The sequence below is a fragment of the Xiphophorus hellerii genome, chromosome 16, assembly GCF_003331165.1.
Source record: "Xiphophorus hellerii strain 12219 chromosome 16, Xiphophorus_hellerii-4.1, whole genome shotgun sequence".
Classification (NCBI taxonomy): Eukaryota; Metazoa; Chordata; class Actinopteri; order Cyprinodontiformes; family Poeciliidae; genus Xiphophorus; species Xiphophorus hellerii.
This window is the reverse complement of record NC_045687.1, coordinates 3,430,916-3,451,812: the sequence shown is the minus strand read 5'-3', so window position 1 is coordinate 3,451,812 and position 20,897 is coordinate 3,430,916. Positions and strand designations below refer to the sequence as shown.

The 20,897-nt window shown below is 36.4% G+C and overlaps 1 protein-coding gene across 3 annotated transcripts in view; it reads left to right on the top strand.

The window, feature by feature from the left end:
• Window positions 1–806: 806 nt before the first annotated feature.
• Window positions 807–20,897, top strand: part of slc1a9 (solute carrier family 1 member 9) — a 36,822-nt gene continuing 16,731 nt past the window's right edge. Inside the window, exons 1-6 of one of the 3 annotated variants that reach the window (XM_032588652.1) lie at window positions 807–909; window positions 14,788–14,946; window positions 15,660–15,812; window positions 18,108–18,361; window positions 20,436–20,541; window positions 20,628–20,754. In XM_032588652.1, coding sequence (XP_032444543.1) covers window positions 14,793–14,946; window positions 15,660–15,812; window positions 18,108–18,361; window positions 20,436–20,541; window positions 20,628–20,754 — 794 coding nt within the window. In that variant the 5' untranslated portion in view covers window positions 807–909; window positions 14,788–14,792. Of the gene's footprint in view, window positions 910–9,956; window positions 10,098–14,787; window positions 14,947–15,659; window positions 15,813–18,107; window positions 18,362–20,435; window positions 20,542–20,627; window positions 20,755–20,897 lie in introns of those variants that run through there. The other 2 variants (XM_032588651.1, XM_032588653.1) reach the window with 2 other exon arrangements.

The following is a 20,897-nucleotide window of genomic DNA, read 5'->3' as shown; positions in this document are numbered from 1 at the left end:
CTAACTCTGCGTACCGCTGCAGTGTCGCGGTTGGAGGATGAATGCGAGAACGGAGAACGTGCAGCACACTCCGGCTCCACCCTGGGGCCTCCAACCTTTTCCAGGCCTCATGATTGACACTGATATCTGTCACAGTGCACCTTACAAGGCGGAAGCCGCTGTTCGGATTTCAACAGGAGTCATAGCTCCCCCTTGTGGAAGGGAGGATACTGACAGCACCTTTTTTCAAAGTTGATCTTTTATGCTTCCTTAAACAGATTAGCATAAGTCTGTGGGCTAAACAAAACATGTTTATTACACATTTAGCAAAAAATAATTCCTAGATAATGAGATTTTAGTCTGGTAAGTTCACAATGAGCATTTTAGGGCGTCCTGTCTCTTTAAATGCAAATAAGCTACTGTTGGCCAAGGAAACAGGTGATCCAACAAAAAATGTTTATCATGTTTATCAAAGTAAATATATTAAGATTATCAAGTTGTTCAGTTAAAAAACATGAATACATTTCAATTAATTTTAACAAATTAATTAATATTTTTAAGTTGGAGCTCCTTTCTCTTTTTTTAGTGCATTCTGTGTCTTTTCTTTGTATTTGTAAACAAAACATTTTTTTCAATTTTTAAAAATACCTCTATTACGACTCTACTGGCAAGAAGGGATCGTCGCCTCCTCTCTGTAGCTCAGATTATTTGTAAAATGAGGAAAAAGAAAAGAAAAAAAGAAGTGAGTCGACAAACGGAGCGGAAAGGAGGGAGGGGAGCCACAAGCTGTCGTATTAATCTGCACATTTTCTCAGATGACGCAAAGACTGTGGCTTTGCCTCCTGTCGCCTCTTCCTCTGCACATCGCTGCGCTCTGCGTCGCTCCCGATGCCTCGCTCCAGTCGGATGGGAGACACTAACGCACCACAGGTAAGCCTGCTCACCTTTTCCCTGACGCATAAATTCAAAAACAACTTTATTAATCATGTCCTCTATGCTTCTACACTGCAAAAACACAAAATCTCACCAAGTATTTTTGTCTAGTGTCTACTGCAAATATTTTAGTACACTTGAAATATGACAAAATTAACTTACAGGTAATGTTTCAGCAAGAAATATGAACTCCTTAATATTGATTATTTTTTGGTTAATATTTTTAAAATAAGCTTCTGTATCTTGCTGAAAATTTACTTCCAAGTTAGTTTTGTCTTGTTTCAAGCATACTAAGATATTAGCAGTAGAAATTAGACAAATAGTTGGTAAAATTTGGAGTTTTTGCAGTGTAAGCCCTGTAAAATGTACCAACAAATGAGGTTTATACTGCAAAACACACAATATTACTACGTATTCAAGTGCAAATATCTTAAGACACTTTAAATAAGACAAAACCAAATTACAAGCAAAATATAGGACCTGGTCTTGAGTAAATCATGTATTAATATTGATTAACACTCACTAAAGTTCCACTGGAACAAACTCAGAAAAGTGAAAGTTTTATTTCTAGAAAATTTATAAGATTAATTTTTATGTCTTTTTTTTTTTTTTACTTTTGGAGGTCATATATTTCAAAGAAAATTTCTGAGCTTAATCTCAAAATTTTTGACTTTTTTGGTTAAAAAAATTACTCCTTTTTTTATTTTTATCCACAATAATAATAATATGGTGTCTATAAAAGTGACTTACAAGTAACTTTTCAGTTTTATATTGGAATTTGTTTTAAGTCAATAATTCCTTTATATTCATTTTAAAAAGTTTTTATTCCACTGGCAGGTTACTGAACGTATAACTTGTTTTGTCTTTCTTCAAACTTACAAATATATTTAGACTAGAAACTAGACCAAAAATATTTAGTAATATTTTGTGTTTTTGCAGTGTATAAAGGAATAATGAAGAAGAATTTACTTTACGGAGGCAATAAGCTGTGTGAAATTCAGTTTTGTTGGATTGGGAAGAGCAGATCAAAGTGATAAAAATGGGGGAAATGAGGGAGTTTATTAATAGCAGGGCTTTACGGGGTGAAGAGAGCAGATGTGATAGACAGTCTGTGCTTAAGGAGTTCAAACAACAGATTAATACACTGCGATTATCATCCAGCCGAGGGCATGAGAGTGTGTGTTGGTGTGTATCTGACATGTGTCCACTGAACACAATCATGCACATGCGTGGATTTTATCTCACTCACACACACACGCCCACCCACACACACACGGCAGCTCCAATCTAAAATCTGAACAAAATCCTGGAGGTACCTGAAGCCTAAATGATTCAGGTCTTCAACATAAAACACATAAAAACAAATAAATAAATAAACTATTTTACGGATTTCTGGTTCCACAAAGTAAAAACTTTGCGCACACGGAAGAATATCAACTACTATCTTTTTTTTATTTCTATTGTCGGATATTACTTCAATCCAAAATAGGAAATAATTCCTTAATATTGATGAAAAAGTAATAGTTCCACTGACAGATTATTTCACTTATAAAAAGTACCTTTTCATTAATATTAAGGAATTATTTAAGCACAAGAACCTGCCCCCATCTACCTGCTGGAGGGCAAAAAGCTGCTCGCTAACGATGATTAGCAATGGTTTTAGTTGCTAAGTTGTCAATTTAACGCGCTAAATCTTAAATGTATGTCTGCTATGTAAAAAAAAAAAAAAAGACGCCATGCTTTGCTACTAATTGTTGAAATTGTGACAACTAGATAAAAAGGTCAGGAAAAGTTTTAACTAAGAAAAAAATATTGAGGGAAATGGAAGTAGCTCAGTTATGCTAGCTTGACTTTGACAACCTCAGCATGTAGATGTGCTGTGGAATTTGGTGTTTCGGTTCAGATGAAAATATTAAAAAAGGCAAACTACACACAAACTCTGACAGATCAGTAGATTGTGTTTAAATTAGCTAATCAAACACCACAGTTTTATATTAGCTAATAGCAGCGGTAGCTAATCCACCACAGTGATCACTTATTAATAATCACAAAATAAACATCAAGCCTAAAAAGATAAATCCATAACAGACTGGATGTTCTGTTCTTTGTGTGGAAAATGTTTTTATGGTGCTGAGTCCTAAAAAAAAATGTAGTGGTGTTGTTGTCGGTTGTTATGGCAACGAGTCTGAATGTATTGTAGCCGACACGGAGAGCTAGGAAAAAAGTGGTTTTGAGTTGTTCAACAGTTTTTCTGCGCTACTTTTCCCTTTGCTGTGCTGCACTAAACTAATCATACCAACATCTCCAGGTTTCATTTTGTTAATGGCGTTGTTCCACCGTGGCACCGCGGCTACGGACGGCAAGTGAAAGAATCGTCTTTTCGCGCTTCAGTGTTGTGCTCAAAACTTCCAGATGCAAACAATAACATGCCAGGGCTTCATATCTTACTGAAAAGTTACTTTCAAGTTAGTTTTGTCTTATTTCTACTATTCACACTAAAACTAGACCAAAAATACTTGGTAAGATTTTGTTTTTGCAGTGTGTCAATAAATATTTATAACGCTGATTAAATAGATTTGTCAAGAATTGGTGGAGAAAGGCGGTGAGGGAAACGCAGCAGACCCAGATGAGATGAAATGATGGTATTTAATGATGAACAATCCACAAAAAACCAGTCCAAAAGGCCAGGCAGCACTGCTGAGTGGAAGACCGGGGCTCAACACAGGTAGCGATTCACTACACGAATGGACAAGAATGCATCGACAAGGACCCGACAGAGACGCAGAGACACAGGTGACATTAAATACACAGGAGGTAATCAGGGAACGACACACACCTGGGAACAATCAAGGGGAAGCCAGGACAACATGGAGACTCAGAGACGCAGAAAACTCAAATCCTGACAAGATTCGCTCTTTTTAAGCAGAAAAAGTGAAAAATAATCCAACAGGCAACCAAAAGAGATTACAATGAATTTATCAGAAAATCTTCTATAATTAAGATCTTATTGGTCAGTTAAAGACAACATTTGCACTTTAAAGCAAATATTTCCTGCATCATATGCACAGCTGCTTTAAAGTGTAGGGCTGGATAAATGGTTCATATGAACTCAGTCATAGACTGTCGCTGTCATTCAGGTCAGGCTCACATGGGCCTGCACTTGTTTTAACCCTTTATGGGGTAAATTAGAGCCGCCTGTTCCTGTGCGCATTTTATTTGGGATTATTCAAAATGGATTCATATCAAATTTAGCAAATTTCCCTTCAGTAACGCCCAGCAACCAAGGTTGTTATTGTTAACTAAAACTATTTATTAGCCTTTTAAACTGATGTGTGAACACAAGCAGTTTATGTCAGTTTATCAACAAACTACGGCACTCCATACTCTGCTCGTCCACAAAATGGCGGCGGAAAAAGTTGGAGGAAAACGCCAGAATCGGTCGGCTATTGAAGATTCAATACCCAATCAATGTAAACATAATCATAATACAATACTTTGTGAATTCTGCACCCAAAATTTAACCAATGTATGGAAAAACTAAAACTACTACCCTAACTAATACAAACTGAACAATATTTAACTAATAGTAACTAATAAAAAGTAGCTGACAAGCTCTAAAAACTAATTTAAACAAACTGAATTAGACAAGCAAAAAGTCACAACAAAATAATACACAACACTACAAAAACACTAAATCTTACCAAATATTTTTAGTCTAGTTTCTAGTACAAATATCTCAGTATATTTGAAATAAGACAAAACCAACTTACAAGTAACTTTTCAGTAAGATATATTGGCGTGTTTTAAGTAAATAATTCCTCAATATTGATTAAAAAACAGTAGTATTTCCATTGGCTGATTATTTCACGAATAACAAGCCAATTTTCCGATATTGTAACTGAAATAATCTGCCAGTGGAACCAGAAATGGGTTGCTAGGTGATAGGCTGGGTTGCTAGGTGATAGGCTGGGTTGCTAGGTAACGGCGCCAGTGGAATGTTTACTTTTTCACCAATATTAAGGAATTATTTACTTAAAACAAACTCATATATCTCACTTGTAAGTTAGTTTTGTCTCATTTCAACTGTACTAAGACATTTGAAACAGAAATTGGACCAAAAATACTTGCTAAGATTTTGTGTTTTTGCTGTGCTAGTTAGTTAGTTTTGTCTTATTTCAAGTGTACTAAGATATTTGCATTAGGAACTGAACCATTCTTGGTCAAATTTAGTGATTTTGCAGTGTATAAAAATAGAAAACATGAAAAAATAAAGTGCTTTATAAATTGATGAGGCACAATTTTATAATATTAATTAAAAAAATATTCTAGTTTTATTGGAAGATTTTTTGACTTACGGGAAAAATATCCCATGAAATCTGCCACTGGAACTAGAACTCTTTTAAAATCAATATTAAGGAATTATTGACTTAAAACAAGGTCAAATATCATGATGAAAAGTTACATGAAAGTTAGTTTTGTCTTTTTTTAATTATAAATTTATATTGGATAGAAACTAAACCAAAGAAATGTAGTAAGATTTTGGGTTTTTGCAGTGCTTAAGATAAATCCTAAATTTCCATCATCCATACTTGTTAAGCATATCTGGATGATTTATTTCCTAATTTTGCACGTTTAAACTGACAGAAACAAATTGTCCTTCAGTCTTGTTTGACTTGCAGAGCGTCGCTGCGGCCGCCGTCCTCCTCTCGCTCTGTTAAACGGGTTTTGGCAGCGGGGCGGGGCGGGGGATTACCTCTCGATCCTTTTCGATCCAAAGCTCACACCAAACAATCAACCGCTGGAAAATAATCCTCTGAGACACACAGACACTCGAACACGCCCGTAGCTGGGATGAACGCAGATGTCTCGGCAATCATTTACACAGAATCTGCACTTCAAGGCACCTCGTTTTGTAACTGTAATTTATCAAAACTTTGAGCTTTGTCTCAGTTATTTGTGGTTAAACCAGCCGCGTTTCAGAAGGTGTTAAAAGAGGGATAATAGCACAAGAGATTAGTTTGAGTAAAATCAGTTATCAAGGGATAAATTCAGAGGTTTAGAAGCAAGCTGATCCTGTATATTTCTCAGATTAAGATTTATTACAGATCAATCAAGGATTATCCCAGAAACCAACCCTCTGAGCTTATAATTAACACAGTAAAGAATAAATGTACAATTATGCTTAAAGACTTCCAACAAAATAATTACCAATGAAACAAAACTACATACATTTCTGCTCTTAAAATTTAATAATTCTCTGCAAAAACACACATATTAATTATAACCCAGATTAAGGTCCATCTTTAAATTCTTGTTAAACTTAATAATATTGTGTTTCTTCATTTTTCTGTTCTAAAAACTCCCCTTCTTTGTGTTGGTGTGATATATTCTTTGTTTTGATCTATTTCTGGATCCTTTGACTTCAAATACTGCAAAAACTCAAAATCTTACCAAATATTTTTGGTCCAGTTTCTGGTACAAAAATATTAGTACACTTTAAATAAGACAAAGCTAACTTTCATGTAACTTTTTATTAAGATATATAAGCTTTTTCTTAAGTCAATAATTCCTTAACACTGATTAAAAAAAGTACTACAGTACTGACAGGTTACTTTACTTTTAACAAGACATTTTTCCATGTAATAAGTGAAATAATCTGCCAGCGGAACTAGAACTGGGTTGCTAGGTAACGGACTGGGCGTAGCTGGTGTTGCTAGGTAACGGTGGCAGTGGAACTCATACTTTTTCATCAATATAAAGGAATTATTTACCTTAAACAAGCTTCTATATCTTGCTGAAAAGTTACTTGTAAGTTAGTTTTGTATTATTTCAAATGTACTAAGATAGAAAGTAAACCAATAATAGTACAATTTTGTTGTTTACGCCTGTACTGTCTGTTTTATTTTGTTCCTGTATTTATTTATTTTTTCTAAACTAAAGTTATTAGAAAAAAAGACAGGGAGAAAGAACACAAAGAGAGGGAACTGAACTGCTCCTTAAATATTCTTCACCTCTTCAGAATAAGAGCATGAATATAAACGTCTAATTTCTTGAAGAATTCTTAACCAAAACTTCAACACAGATGTCGAATTTTAATCAACTGAGAGTTTACAAAACAGCCAAAAAAATTAGCAATTTAGAATTTATTTAGTGAGCTAAACTGTTTCAAGGTTAGCTAAAACGCTAAGTGAAACATTAGCTCCGCTATTAGCGCATTAGCAGACGTGAGCCCAGGACTGTTTGTAGATAAAACTAACTCCAGGCTGTTTTTACATTAAAGGTTTCAAACATGTCATCATTCTATTGAATCAAAAAGTTTTAACACATAAATCAATGTTCAAAGTATTATTTTAGAAGCTTCTCTGAATTTCTGAATGAGTAGGATGATTCGAATAAAGACACTCAGGCAAACCGCACCGGGTCCAAAACTTAAAAACCTCCGTACACTGAATATGAGATACATCAACATAAAGAGTACTGTGGCAAAACCTAAGAGTTTAATGAGGTGAAAGGTCAAGCCTGAATTATCCCAATTTACAATCTTATAAAGGTGCAAATTTAAAATTCTCTCCTAATTCTTGCCATATTCCCTGTTTTAAAGTAAGCTGTATAAAATCTTACAAAAATGTTTCTACATTGGTTTTCACTACAACCAAAGCGTTTGTGCTGCAGTATTTTTTTTTTTTTTTTGGTTGCTGTTTTATCTTAATATGACAGGTTTATTTTTGTTTACACCCACCAATAAAATGTTTTGGACTTTTCTCCTTTTTTCCACAGCTTTAAATATCAGAAAATATTCCCAAATCTCCTTCAAGGAATCAAATTTTCCCTCCTTCGAAGCGACAAACCTCTTGTTCTCCAGCCTGAGTTATAATACCTGTGTCATGTTTGGAGAAAATCCAGGATTTACTTTAAGCTGCTTGACCTATCTGAACCCAGCGAATTGAATTTCTGTGTTATTAGGAATCCTAAGATGTAATGCGATATAACAGGCTCGTCGGTTCTGTTCATAAAAATTCAGACTTTTCTGGCAAGATTTTAGAGACGTAAGAAGTCGAGCCAAAAGGACGAGCCGATTCCTCGATTATTGTTTTTCCACATTTAGAGGCAGCTTTGTGAGACGGCGTATTAAGGCTGTTTAGATAGAAAACAGGAGCAAATTTCTGCAAAAAAAATTCTTAAATGTACTAGAAACAATGTGGAAATGTGAAAGGTTAAAATGTTGGACTTTTGAAACTCATTTCTGAGATTAATGTCAACATTTCTCTTTTAGCTAATTTTTGAATTTTGAAACTAACATATTTTATTGCTGATAGGTATTTTTCCTTTCGAACCTATATAAAATAAAGAACCACAGACAACGTATTATGAATTTTATAGCCAAGCTTTTGCAAAAGGAGAAAACACAGAGAACTGCTCCTCTGACCAGTTCACCGTGTGTTCTGAAACTCTGCAGTAGAGCTTGTCTTTTTATTAACACAAAACAAAAGCAAAGGGGGCTGGTGCTGATAAGATTAGGAGCCCCCGAAACGAACACAATCAAACACAGTTTTACGACTAAGGAATTTCTACCTAGGGGACAGTCAGGAAAAACAACAAAGGTCGTAAAACTTCTGATACAATCAACTAGCAACCCAGTTCCTAGGTGTGATAACTAATCAAAGGTCTGAGAAACACATTGTTAACTGTTTCACATGAAGATAAACAGACAGTAGTGACTTCCAGGTCATTTAAAGAAGAGAACTTTTTAAACAGAAAATCACTTTAAACAGAAGATCACTTTAAACAGAAAATCACTAAGATCTATAGACTTAAGGTGAACCAGAGTAAGAATGAAATGATAATACCAAAAAATCTCTAACAATTGCTTTTCTTTTGTGTGTGTGTGTGTGTGTTTTTTTTTTTTTTTTAATTTCTGAGATTTAATCTAAAAATTAATTTTTTTAGCAGGAGTTTTGAAATTTTTTTCTGGAAAAATTCAGATTAATCTAAAAAATTAGATTTTTTTAAAGCAATTTTTTGATTTTTCAAGAACAGAAATTTCATTGTTTCTCTAGAAAATTCATAAGATTCGTCTAAAAAAATATGATTTTATTTTCCTAGCAAATTTTCAACTTTTCAAACACAGAAATTTCCAGAATCTTTCTGAGATTATTCTGAAAATTTCTGATTTTTGTTTCTAGAAAATTTGTAACTTTTGCAACACAGAAATTTCCACTTTTTAAAAAGAAAATTCTGAAATTAAGCAAAAAAAATTTGGTGGAAATGTACTACTATTTTTAAAATATATATATACTGTATAATGGCTCTAATATGCCATTGCAGCTTTGAGAGTTTCTGTAGCAGAAGGAAAATGTTGACATGTTGGCACCTGCCCTGTTTTTGAAACAGTGTCAGATTTATTGTTGCAATTTGAAGGCAACACTGCAAAATCTTATCAAGTATTCTTGGTCTAGTTTCTAGTGCAAATATCTTAGTTTCGCCTTGTTTCAAGTGTGCTAACTGTGAAGTATTTTTTCACCAACATACAGGAGGTAGTTTTGAGTCAATAATTCCTTAATAATGATGATAAAGTTCTAGTTCATTTCACTTCTAACATGGAAAAAATGTTTTGTTGAGTGAAATAGTCTGCCAATAGAAATAGTACTATTTACCTAAAGCAAGAGTCCATACCATCTAGAAAAGTTACTTGTAAATTAGTTTTGTTTTATTTCAAGTGTCGTAAGATATTGACATTAGAAACTAGATGATAAATTCTTGGTAATGTTTGGTGTTTTTACAGCCTTGATTCTGGTTTCATCGCCTTTCTATTTTAGTTTATTATCCCCCCATTAATCCGTCCGGCTCTAACTACCTCGTTCCTAAATGATTTTCCCAATAATGAACCTTTCCGCTTCAGATTTGTGTAAATACGACCATGTGGCCAGCTGACATCACCAAACAGTGTTCATACTAAGAATGATGTAAAGATTGGAAAGAGGATTTGCGATGACTACAACAGAGTTTCCCGCCCTCCCCCCCCTGCTTTCTCATAACTCCATTCATCGAGGATTACATCTCTCTCCACTGAAACTTGGCAGGACACTAAAACACACCGTTTCAGTTCAGTACTCGGTCTGGCAGACAATACAGCGGCGCTGAGACGATGAAGGCGTGGAGATGAAACCCTGAAGGAAAACAAAACAGTAGGTGACCTTAGATTACTGCGTCTCTCGTTCGTCATTCGCTAACATGATGGATTGTAAATAATGACAACAAAACACAGCAGATTAATGCTAACGCCGGTTGTAGATTTTGGGTTTTGTCGTGAAGATACGTTCAGTTTTTAGATTTGTTTTTACCTGGTTGTGTTGTTTTTGGTTTGTGGAAATTAATTATTGCCCAGACTGCCAATCCTAATCGCAGCCGATTCTGTTCCAGGATGACGACACATTCCAGCCCATTTGTGTGTAGGTCAGTCACAACAAGCAACAAATCAGTTAATTAATTAATCGCATGTTGAATTAAAATGAGCTCAATAATTTTCATTTGCAGGATTTATCGTTTTTCTCTTTTCTCTCTTTTTCTACAAAAATCTGAATGACAAAATCCTTCAGTCTGGTGCTTTGGTCTAATTTATTGAAGGATAATTTTGTTTACAGAAACTTTATTATTCATTTTATTTGTTATTTCTGATGTTGTGGTATCATCACAAATGTGTGTAAAACTTTGTCAATATTCCACTAATGCTGACAAAATAAAAATTTTTTAATTGGGTTGTTTCCATTAAATAAGAAACACAATTAAAATCACACATGAATAAGTTGTTCATGTCATCAATCATTAAAAAACATGCTGCACCATCATCCTCCAACTACTTCCTGTCGTCGTCTTCTTCGTCGTTTCTGCCAGAGGCAACATCTGGTTGTTGGTCATGTGACATTTGTGATGGGGGGGGAAAAGTGTTTCCAGTGCAGTTTTGTGAAATACACCAATCTCAAGATGGCTGAAATAAAATTAATGTGTTTTCAATAAGCAAATTTATTTTCAAAATGACAAGTTGCGCATTTATATGGTCAATGGAGAACCATAAGATATCTGTCGTTTTACAGCAAAGCATTCTGGGTACATCATAAACATAATTTGCTACATGGGTGGAGAACGAGAGGAGAGGAATAATTAATCCAGAAAAATTAATTTAGGAGAAGCAAAGTGTGATAGATGATTTCAAAGTTGGCAAAAATGCTAAAGCGCTAAACCTAAAATTAGCTCCTCTATTAGCATATTAGCATTAGCGGAAGTGAGTCAATATTCCCAAGTGATGTAATTTAGTAAATATTCAAACCCAAACAGCACCATCTTTCTGACCATTTAGTTAAAAGATGGTTGGAGAACAATATATCTAATTGATTCATTTTGTTCAACATTCTTTTTTTGTCTTTCTACCTCAACCATCAGTTTTGGTTATTATCTAATACTTGCATGGTGGATCAGATTCCCGCAGGCTCAGCTTTTTTTGTTGACATGACGCAAAGAAATCAAACAGTCGCCCCTTAAATAAATCATTCCTTTGATTCAAATAACTGTCAGAAGAAAGCCTTTATTTTTATTTGGCTGCAGTTTTTCCTTGAAGCCTTACTGTATGTTGTTTGCACAGCAGTATTTACCTCTAATTATTTGCAGATTTCCTGATGTGAGAATGCTATCACCCCTCCTAAAACAAACAATGTAGACCAACTATTTTAAACCTTACGTGCCTAAAGCAAAGGTTTAAACAGAAATATTTGGCTCAACTCCAATCTCCCCAGGATAAGTTGCCTCTTGTGAGTGGGAATGGAGAAAGTGGATTTAGTCCCTTGAATCTGAAGTCAAAATGTCAGGTTTAGTCAAAATGAGCTTCCTTGTACTTTTGAACATCCCAAAACTTCCTGAAGGGGCTATGGATCCTTTCTAGCTTGGTTATTCCAGGGGGATCAGCTGGGGAAAGGAGTATCTTGGTAACTTACCTTAAATGTGATCTACTACGCTTCCTTGAACAGACAAGGATAGGTCTATTATCTATAAAAACGTGTTACTTGATTTTGCACAAAATCATTCTCAGATAATGAGACTTCGGTCTGCTCGGTTCAGAATGAGCTATTTTAGGGTCTCTGTCACTTTAAATCCAAATAAGCTGCTGCTGGTCACGCCCCCCAATTCAACGTTCACACTCGCACATCAAATTGGCTACAGACAGACACGCAGTTATATCACCATACATCTTTGAAAAGCAGAAGTGGAGCCTCCTGCACAACCAACAAGAATGTAGCAAGTGGTTTCTGGATGGTAAGTCAAGAACAAAACCCTTGTCTTTTCCAGGTAACCAAACATCCTGGAATTATGATTGGGTTGCTAGGTAACAGGCCTGGGCTTGTCTGTGGTTGCTAGGTAACAGTGCAGTGCCCATCGAATGTGACATTACATTTGGGAGGATTATGGAATGGGTCACTTTCCAGACACCAAACAAATACTAACCTACCGCCACATAATGACTGGGTGTTTCTTTTAAGCGCCTCGGTTTTTTTTTTAGAAGCAGTAGACCCCAAAATGGAAACATAGATGGGTGCAAAAATTAATTTTGCACAATAGTTCCCTTTAAATTTACTTTTATTTTGTTGATGAAGACAAGTCCTTGTTAACTACAAATTTTGCACAATTTGCACTTCAATTTGGCTCTCAACTGCTTCTAAAAACAACACAAGCTGTTTTTTGATGCCTGGAAAATGAGCCGGTTCAAAAACCTCTCAGTGGTGAGGTCACAAATCAGTAGCAACCCAAACCGAGCTCCAGCACATTTGGTCAGCTGGTTTTAATGCTGTATGCGCTGTACAATGGCTGCTGTAGTTGACATACCATCCAGGAACCCATTGCTGCATTCTTGTTGGTTGTGCGGGAGGCTCCACTTCTGCTTTTCAAAGATGTATGGTTGTTGAATTGTGCATCTGTTTGCAGCCATTTTCACGTGCGAGTGTAAACCTCGAGTTGGCCAGCAGAAGCTTATTTGGATTTAAAGTGACATGACACCCTAAACTAGCTCATTCTGAAACTGAACAAACTAAAATCTCATTATCTAAGAAATGTAAAAAATTTAATGTAGGGGTTTTGCACAAACCTTTCCTAACATGTTCAAGGAAGCATATAAGGTCACCTTTAAGCCTCGTCCTTAATGTAGGCAGGGTGCCTGCCTAGCTCAGGTTAAAACTTTGAGCTGGTTTCACAGCCTGAGAATTGAAATATCTTAATGAATTTGAGCATCAGAGTTCCAATATATGAGCATTTATGTGTTTGAATAGATAAAATAACAGAAAAGTATCTTTATCTTCTACGTCTGTGACACCGCATGAAATAAATGGGACACGTCTCCTCTGATGTTACAGGCAGAAAACATGGCCGCCTCACATTTACCAGTAAGTCACTTATAAGAGGAGTCGGCATCTGGATACAGTTTGTGGTGAGCAATAGCTGCCAAATTTGCCAACATAAGCCACAAAGAGTTGAGATCTGGATACAATAACTCCACATAAAACATTATACAGACCACTTTAAGCCATATTTATTGAAACAACTCTTTTGTTTCTTTATAATCTTGTATATCTTACATAAAAATGCTAAATTCCTCGTTTTTCTCAATGCAGAAGCAGCAAAGACTTTAATGTTTTATATTGGCTCCCACAGTGTCTGTGATTTAGATTCCATGTTGGAACATAATAAAGTTCTCACACAGCAGGTGAGGATGCCGTTGACGTGTAAACTGCATGCTAAGTATTGTGAACTGTCATTATGAATTATTTCATCCTCAAAGCATTTTGATTGCCAGAAATAGATTCAAAGTTGTTTAGTCGAGTGGGTCCAGGCCCAGAAATACTTTAAGCATGACAGATAAGTCAGGCTCACTCATCTCAACACCATGAGCTAAAAGCAGTTACCCTAACGTACCCTTCAGGTAGATACCCGACATTTACCCTGTGGTACCCTACAGATACAAGGCAGTAAAGTTTTAGCTCAAACAGAAGGTTCTTGTTCTTTAAATACTCTGTATACACAATGGAGATACTGCATAGGTTTGCAGTAGTAAAGTGGAACGTTATTGATATGGCATCTTTCAAGACAAAGGTCACAAAGTGAATAAAAGAAAAACGAAAAAAGTTAAACACACAAATTACATACAGAAGATTAAGCAAAAGCAACGCATAAAACATGGATTTTTACCTGAATTTTCAAAAAAGTAATTTAATTTAAGTTTATTTGATAGGTACAGACACAAATCAACATAGGCAAACTGAACACAACAGTAGTCCCATGTTTGCATCAAAGTACCGATAGCACAAGCTAATTTGCAAGGGAGTTGCTGTGTAAGTCACATTTTGCATGTTTTTGTAAGTTTTTTTAAGCCAAAGTGCTTTAACACACTGACGTTTTCTGGCAATAAGTTAATACTTTTCTGTGTCTGTGAAATGAAACATTTCAAAAACCTCCAGAATGTAATGTCACAAATCAGCAGGCACAGTGCCGTCACATAGCAACGCCAGCAGAATTCCGCCCGTCACCTAGCAACGCCAGCAGAATTCCGCCCGTCACCTAGCAACCTAAGTGGAGCTCCAGCTTGTAAAGGCAGCCATTTTCCTGTGCGAAGGCAATAGGGGTACGGGAAGAAGTGTGCTTATTTTACTTTAAATTGACAAGATGCCCTAAAACATCTCATTCTGAAATGATCGGACTAAAATCTCATTATCTAAGAATAATTTTAAATAAAATACGGTTTTTAGCATTATTTGACAAGCCAATACTACTTACTATAAGATTGAAGTGTGAGGATCTTTGTTAAAAGTAAACCCAACTCTCTCAATCTCTCCACAGGCAGGATGACAAACCAGCCGACAACCAACCAGTCCAACACAAAAAAGGACAAGGAGAAAGAGGAAACCGCTAGAGATGACAACACGGACCTTGCATATAAAGACGCCGGCCACTGCAGCCGTAGCACCCACAACCTGCTGCTGGGACTCACTGTTCTTGGTATGAACCCACTTTAAAGCTCAGGCTACTTCACTGTGTTATTGTGGAAACAACAAGTTTCAGCTTTTACTTCCCAAACCGCCTGCTGAGTGGCTAGTTTGTTGTCTTTTCCTTTAAGTCATGATTTGCAGCAAATCTTGCTTAACGCAAATCAAGATGTACAAACTCCACGATCATTTTCCCACAAGACTTGTGTCGGCTTGTTGTTGTCTTTAGTCTGCTTTTGTAAACACTTAGCTATGTTTCGCCATAGCTGCATTCTTGTAGGGAAAAAAGGTCCATGCAGAGCTTGAGAAGTGTGTTATTTTTTGTCTGTAATTTGTCACCAAGATTTAAACTCAGATATGAAGCCGTTTACATTACGGTAGATGGCTCTCATTAGTCAGAGTTCTCTTACATCTCAGATGTAAAACAACTGGCCGGTGACTCCACTCAGAGCCTGTAAACTACATGGAAAATCTTGTTTTTTTTCTACTTCTTCAGCTGAACAGGTGTTGAAATGTTTTTAATTCCTAATTTTTGACTCGATTGAACACGTGAACAGACATAACTTTCTCTAAGGACTTCTGTTGAAAACTAAATGGTGTATTCAATCACAAAAACCTATTTTTAGAAACTTTCAACATTCATATTAGTCCCACTTCTGGAAAACTTTAACTACTTCTTGCTTTCAAACAACAGAAAATGACTAAGGAGTGTTTATGATTCCTCAGGTGTTGTCATGGGAGCGGTGTTTGGGATGCTGCTTCGCTACATGAAGGTGAAAGACATGGCCGCCCTCACCATGGTCTCCTTTCCTGGAGAAATCCTCATGAGAATGCTGAAGATGCTCATCCTGCCTCTAATCATCTCCAGCCTTATCACAGGTGAGCTAAATCTACTAAAGCACAAAACAATGGCTTCAATTAGGCTATTTGAACTTTAGAGGTTGACATATTCTTACAGTAAAATGATTAAAATGTTCTTGAGACGTAAACCAACCAAACAAAACTAACATCAGACACAGATAACATGTTATTTATCTAAAACAAATTTATTTTCAAGGGAAAGAAATCTATTAGAGAACCCATCTGACAAAATTTCATCAAACTTTATTCAACTGAAAGTTTACAAAACAGCGTATCAAATTAGCACAATTCATCTAGAGGAAGCTGATCATGCTAAATGTTTTCAAAGTTAGCAAAAACGCTAACACACCAAGCAAAAACATAGCTCTGGTACATTAGCAGATTAGCTAAAATGTGCTAAACGCTAAGGTGCTAAACAAGACACTAGCTATGCTGTTAGTACATTAGTGAATATATATACCAGTGAAGCAAAAAGAAGAGGCTTCAGTCTGCTTTTGTAAACAGTCCGGTATATTTCTTCACTTCTTTTCCCAAGTATACTTTTTCACGTGTCTGTGCTTCTGTTGATAAAATAAAACACACCCCACGCACATTTTCTATAAATACCTTCACCACACCCAGAGTGAATAATGGAAGTGTTTACCTTGCTAGCAGAGCTTGTAATCCCTTTACTCGGCGACTGGAGGGAAACTCTGGGGATGAATCAGGATGTTTCTGTCATAGTAAACTTTAGTCACAGAGGTGCAGTTTTAGAATTGCATTATATGCTGAATTAAAGTGTTCAATACAACCAGGCATTACAGTGGCTAATGCTAGTTAGCATACATGTTTCACAGGTGAGATAAAGTGGTAGCCATATGGTTTAAATCTTTATAATTTCTATAAAATGTACAAATTTTGACACAGATAGGGATAAATCTTTGCCCTACTTCTTGTTTTTTTTAACAAAGTAGGACAATTGTTTCATAAACGCTGACTTTAGGGTTAGCTTGGGGTTTCCATGTTACATCACTACCATAAGCTTCAGGGTGGAGATAACGTGAGATTGCATTTACTGCTTGGTGGGTGACCAGAACTGAACTCATATTCAGGCTCATTTGCCTAATTAAGTTCTTAAGAAACCAAGTTTCTTAAAATTAAATGTACCATAGCAAAACAGCTAATTAGCAACAGATGCTAGCAAGGTTAAAAGGCTTAAAATTAACCTTTTGTAATCAGAGCACGGTTAAAAAACCAATAAAGTCTTTGAAACCTTAGAGGAAAAAGTGTTTGTTTACTTTTAAGGTTACAAAATATTTTAAGTGGTATAAATTTCCCCTAAAACAATCCAACCATGGCTAAGTAATTTATTTGTCCTGGAATATTTGAGTCATGTTTTAGAGACATGGTACCATTTTCAAAGTCTTCTTGAGTAGTTATTTAGCAATGCCTTTAAACACGTCCAAGTATCTGTTGGTGCAACAACTGGAAACTTACAACCAATGATTGATGGACAGTTGAGGCAGAGCTAAAAGTTTCATTTGGTCCCTTGTTTGGTCAGATTTGCCGTTTACTCTCTCAACACACCTTTGGGATTCCCTCAGCACCTTCTTCAGGCTTGACAGAGTTTACCATGTGGAGTGGCTAAAATCTGACGCCACTCTATTTTTGTTTACATTTCATGAAGAAGGAAGTGGCTGTCTGCGTCTTCTTCAGAGGTTTCTGTGTCGTTTCCTTCAGTGGTTCTTGGTGCAGCGCCCCCACAGGCGAGGAGGGGAACAGTTGGTGCTGAAAAAACAATATCTTAAAGTATTTTTGGTCTAGTTTCTAAAACAAATCTCTTAGTACACTTGAAATAAGACAAAACTACCTTAAAAGTTAATAATTCCTTAATATTGATGAAAAACTATTTTCACTGGAAGATAATTTCACTTATAACAAAACATTTTTCCCATAAGAGAAATAATGTCAGTGAAACTAAAACGTTGTCATCAATATTGAGGAATTATTTACTTTAAAAAACCTCTTATTTCCTACTGATGAGTTACTTGTAAATTAGTTTTGTCTTATTACAATTGTACTAAGAGATTTATTTTAGAAACTAGACCAAAAATGCTTGGTAAGATTTTGTGTATTTGCAGTGTGCTCAGGTTTGGATCATTTGGCTCAGTTCAGTATAAAATTAATCCACAACTGAAAATGAAACAAATGTTCCAATTTTGGTCCCCTATCATGTGTGAAAACACCTTTAGATAGGAGCTTTTTTAAAAATAAAACCAGATAAAATGAAGAGCTATCTTCAATAATTTTAAATCCACTGGCTGTGACCTCCAGGTCTCGCCGGTCTTGATGCTCGCTCCAGTGGAAGGATGGGAAGCAGAGCCATGGTGTACTACATGTCCACCACTGTAATCGCCGCCGTCCTGGGAGTCATCCTGGTTCTGGGAATCCACCCGGGAAACCCCAAACTGCGGGGCAGCGCCACGTCCACATCCACAAAAAACCAGGAGGTCAGCAGCCTGGACGCCTTCCTGGACCTGATCAGAAACCTCTTTCCTGAGAACCTGGTGCAGGCCTGCTTCCAACAGGTACCCCTGTTAAAACATGTTTGTTTTCATTCAGTGGGTAGAAAATTCAGAAATCTTACTCAGATAAGAGTAGCAATATTTCATAATAAAATTACTCAAGTAAAAGTAAAAAGTACAGCACAGTAAAAACACTCCTAAAAGTACTTTTATTTTAAGGTTACTCAAGTAAATGTAATTGAGTAAATGTAACTAGTTACTACTAAACTCTGATGACGAGGCAATGAGAAAAAGTGCGGCTTGATTGCAAAAATAGACTCTATTCTTTAAGGTTGCAGAGCTGCTTCTGAATAAACTATAAAACTTTTTTAGACCAAAGTAAAGACTTTAAATAGGCCATGATTTCCAGCACAATATTTGGAGAAAACAACAGAAAAATACCCTGTACCATCTGTCAAGCACGGTAGTGGAGGGGTGGTCCTTTGGTCGGGACGTGGGAGTATTCTAGAGTCAAATGTGAGTTTGGTGCAAACTGGGTCATCAACAGAGCAAAGTCCAGACCTCAAGCTGATTTAAATCTGTGGAGTGACCTTATGAGAGGCAAACCTCAATGAACTGAAGCATAAGCTGCTTATGCAAGTCGTGTTCTCTCTTTTTTTATAAACCGTAGTAGTTTTCTCTTTTAAAATGCGCTCTGCCACATCTGCACTTACCTCAGTGAGGAATCTGCTGGCGAAAACTGCCAAATCAAACCTCCTTATTCTGTTTTTTTCCCATGGTAATCCATCCGTTGTCTTTCATTTCTCCCCCAAATACCGCTCCTTACATTTCTGTTTTACTGCTCCTTTTGTATGTAAGCATCAGGGATTCATTAGTCATAAAAAGGCTGAATGTCTAAGTGGGAAGAAATCTTCTTTCCCCTTTCAGCCTTTTTGACTCTTTTATGTCTCTCTTTGTTGTCTTTTATGTTAGAAGCTCTTGTTCTCCATTTGCCCTCTCTTTAAAGGTGACCTATTATGCTTCCTTGAACACGTTCGGATTGGTCTATGTTCATTACTTTTCTTTTTGCATAAAGCCATTCTTAGACAATGAGATTTTATTCAGCTTAGTTTTAGGGCTTCTTGTCATTTTAAACATGAAAATGGCTGCAAACAGATGTGCTATTATACAACTGTACATCTTTGAAAAGCAGAAGTGGAGCCTCCTGCACAACCAAAAAGAATGCAGCAAGTGGTTTCCATGGCTACATTCACACTTGCAGCCTGAAGTGACACAAATCCACCCTTATGCGACCTTTAATTGATCTTTCCATGACAGTCTGAACAACACAGATCTGATTTTTACAAATGCGACCCAGAACGTAGCCTAGAGTCAACAACAACAACACCAAAAAACCTGGTCTTTTCCAGTAGGCATTATGCAGCGCACACAGCGGTAAAATCAGCTGAACAAACATGCTGGAGCTTTGCTGGGGTTGCTAGGTAACGGGGCGGCACTCAGGTGGGGTTGCTAGGTGAAGCTCAGTTCCTGCTGATTTGCGAAAAACAAAAAAACTTAATCTTATCAAATATTTTTGGTTTCCAGTGCAAATATCTTAGTGCAGTAGAAAGAAGACGAAACTGACTTACAAGTAACTTTTCAGCAAGATATGAGAGGTTGTTAAAATTAATAATTTCTTACTATTGATAAAAATATTACTTATTCCACTGGCAGATTATTTTACTTATAACAAGAATTTTTTCCATGTTATAAGTGAAGTAATCTGCCAATGGAAAAAGTACCTATTGAATTACTGACTCATATTTCTTGTTGAAAAGTTACTTGTTAATTAGTTTTGTCTCATTTCAAGTATACTAAGATATTTGCACTAGAAGCTAGACCAAAATACTTTTTGCAGTGTACATTCAGAAGATTTTTGAAAATGGTAATTGCCCAGACAACAAAAATTATTAAATTATTGCCAAAAACGGCTGAGTGTTTTTTTTTAAGTGTTTTTAGTCTTTAGAGAAGCAGACCCCAAAATGGAAGCACAAAAATTTGCAAAACGTAAATTTTGCATAAAAATGTAAAGTTAAAGTTAATTCTTCAGCTGCTGAGATGTTAAGAAACCTTTTGTGAGTCTGAAATCGTCTTGTAGGTGCAGACGGTGTTGAAACAGGTGACGGTCACGGCACCGAACCAAACCGAGCCGGTGGTGGTGAACAAGAAAAAACTGGAATACAAATGGGGCATGAATGTTCTTGGTGAGTTCATAGCTAACTCACCAGTCTGCGTGCGTCTGCTGGTGTTTATTTTGGCAGTAAACTAACTCCTCTGTTTGCTCTTCAAGGCTTGATCGGCTTCTTCATCACCTTTGGGATCTGCATGGGCAGGATGGGCGAGCGTGGGAGAATCATGTGCGACTTCTTCAACATCCTGAATGAAATCATCATGACGATGGTTTCCATGATCATGTGGTCAGTATCTGCTTGCAGACACGTGTCTCTGGTTTTGCTCTCGAACGCCGACGGCGGCATTGCTCTGATGTTGGGAAGATGCCACACAGAAGGTCAGCGGCTGGCGGTGACTAATGTTTACAGGAGACAAATTGTGGGAACAT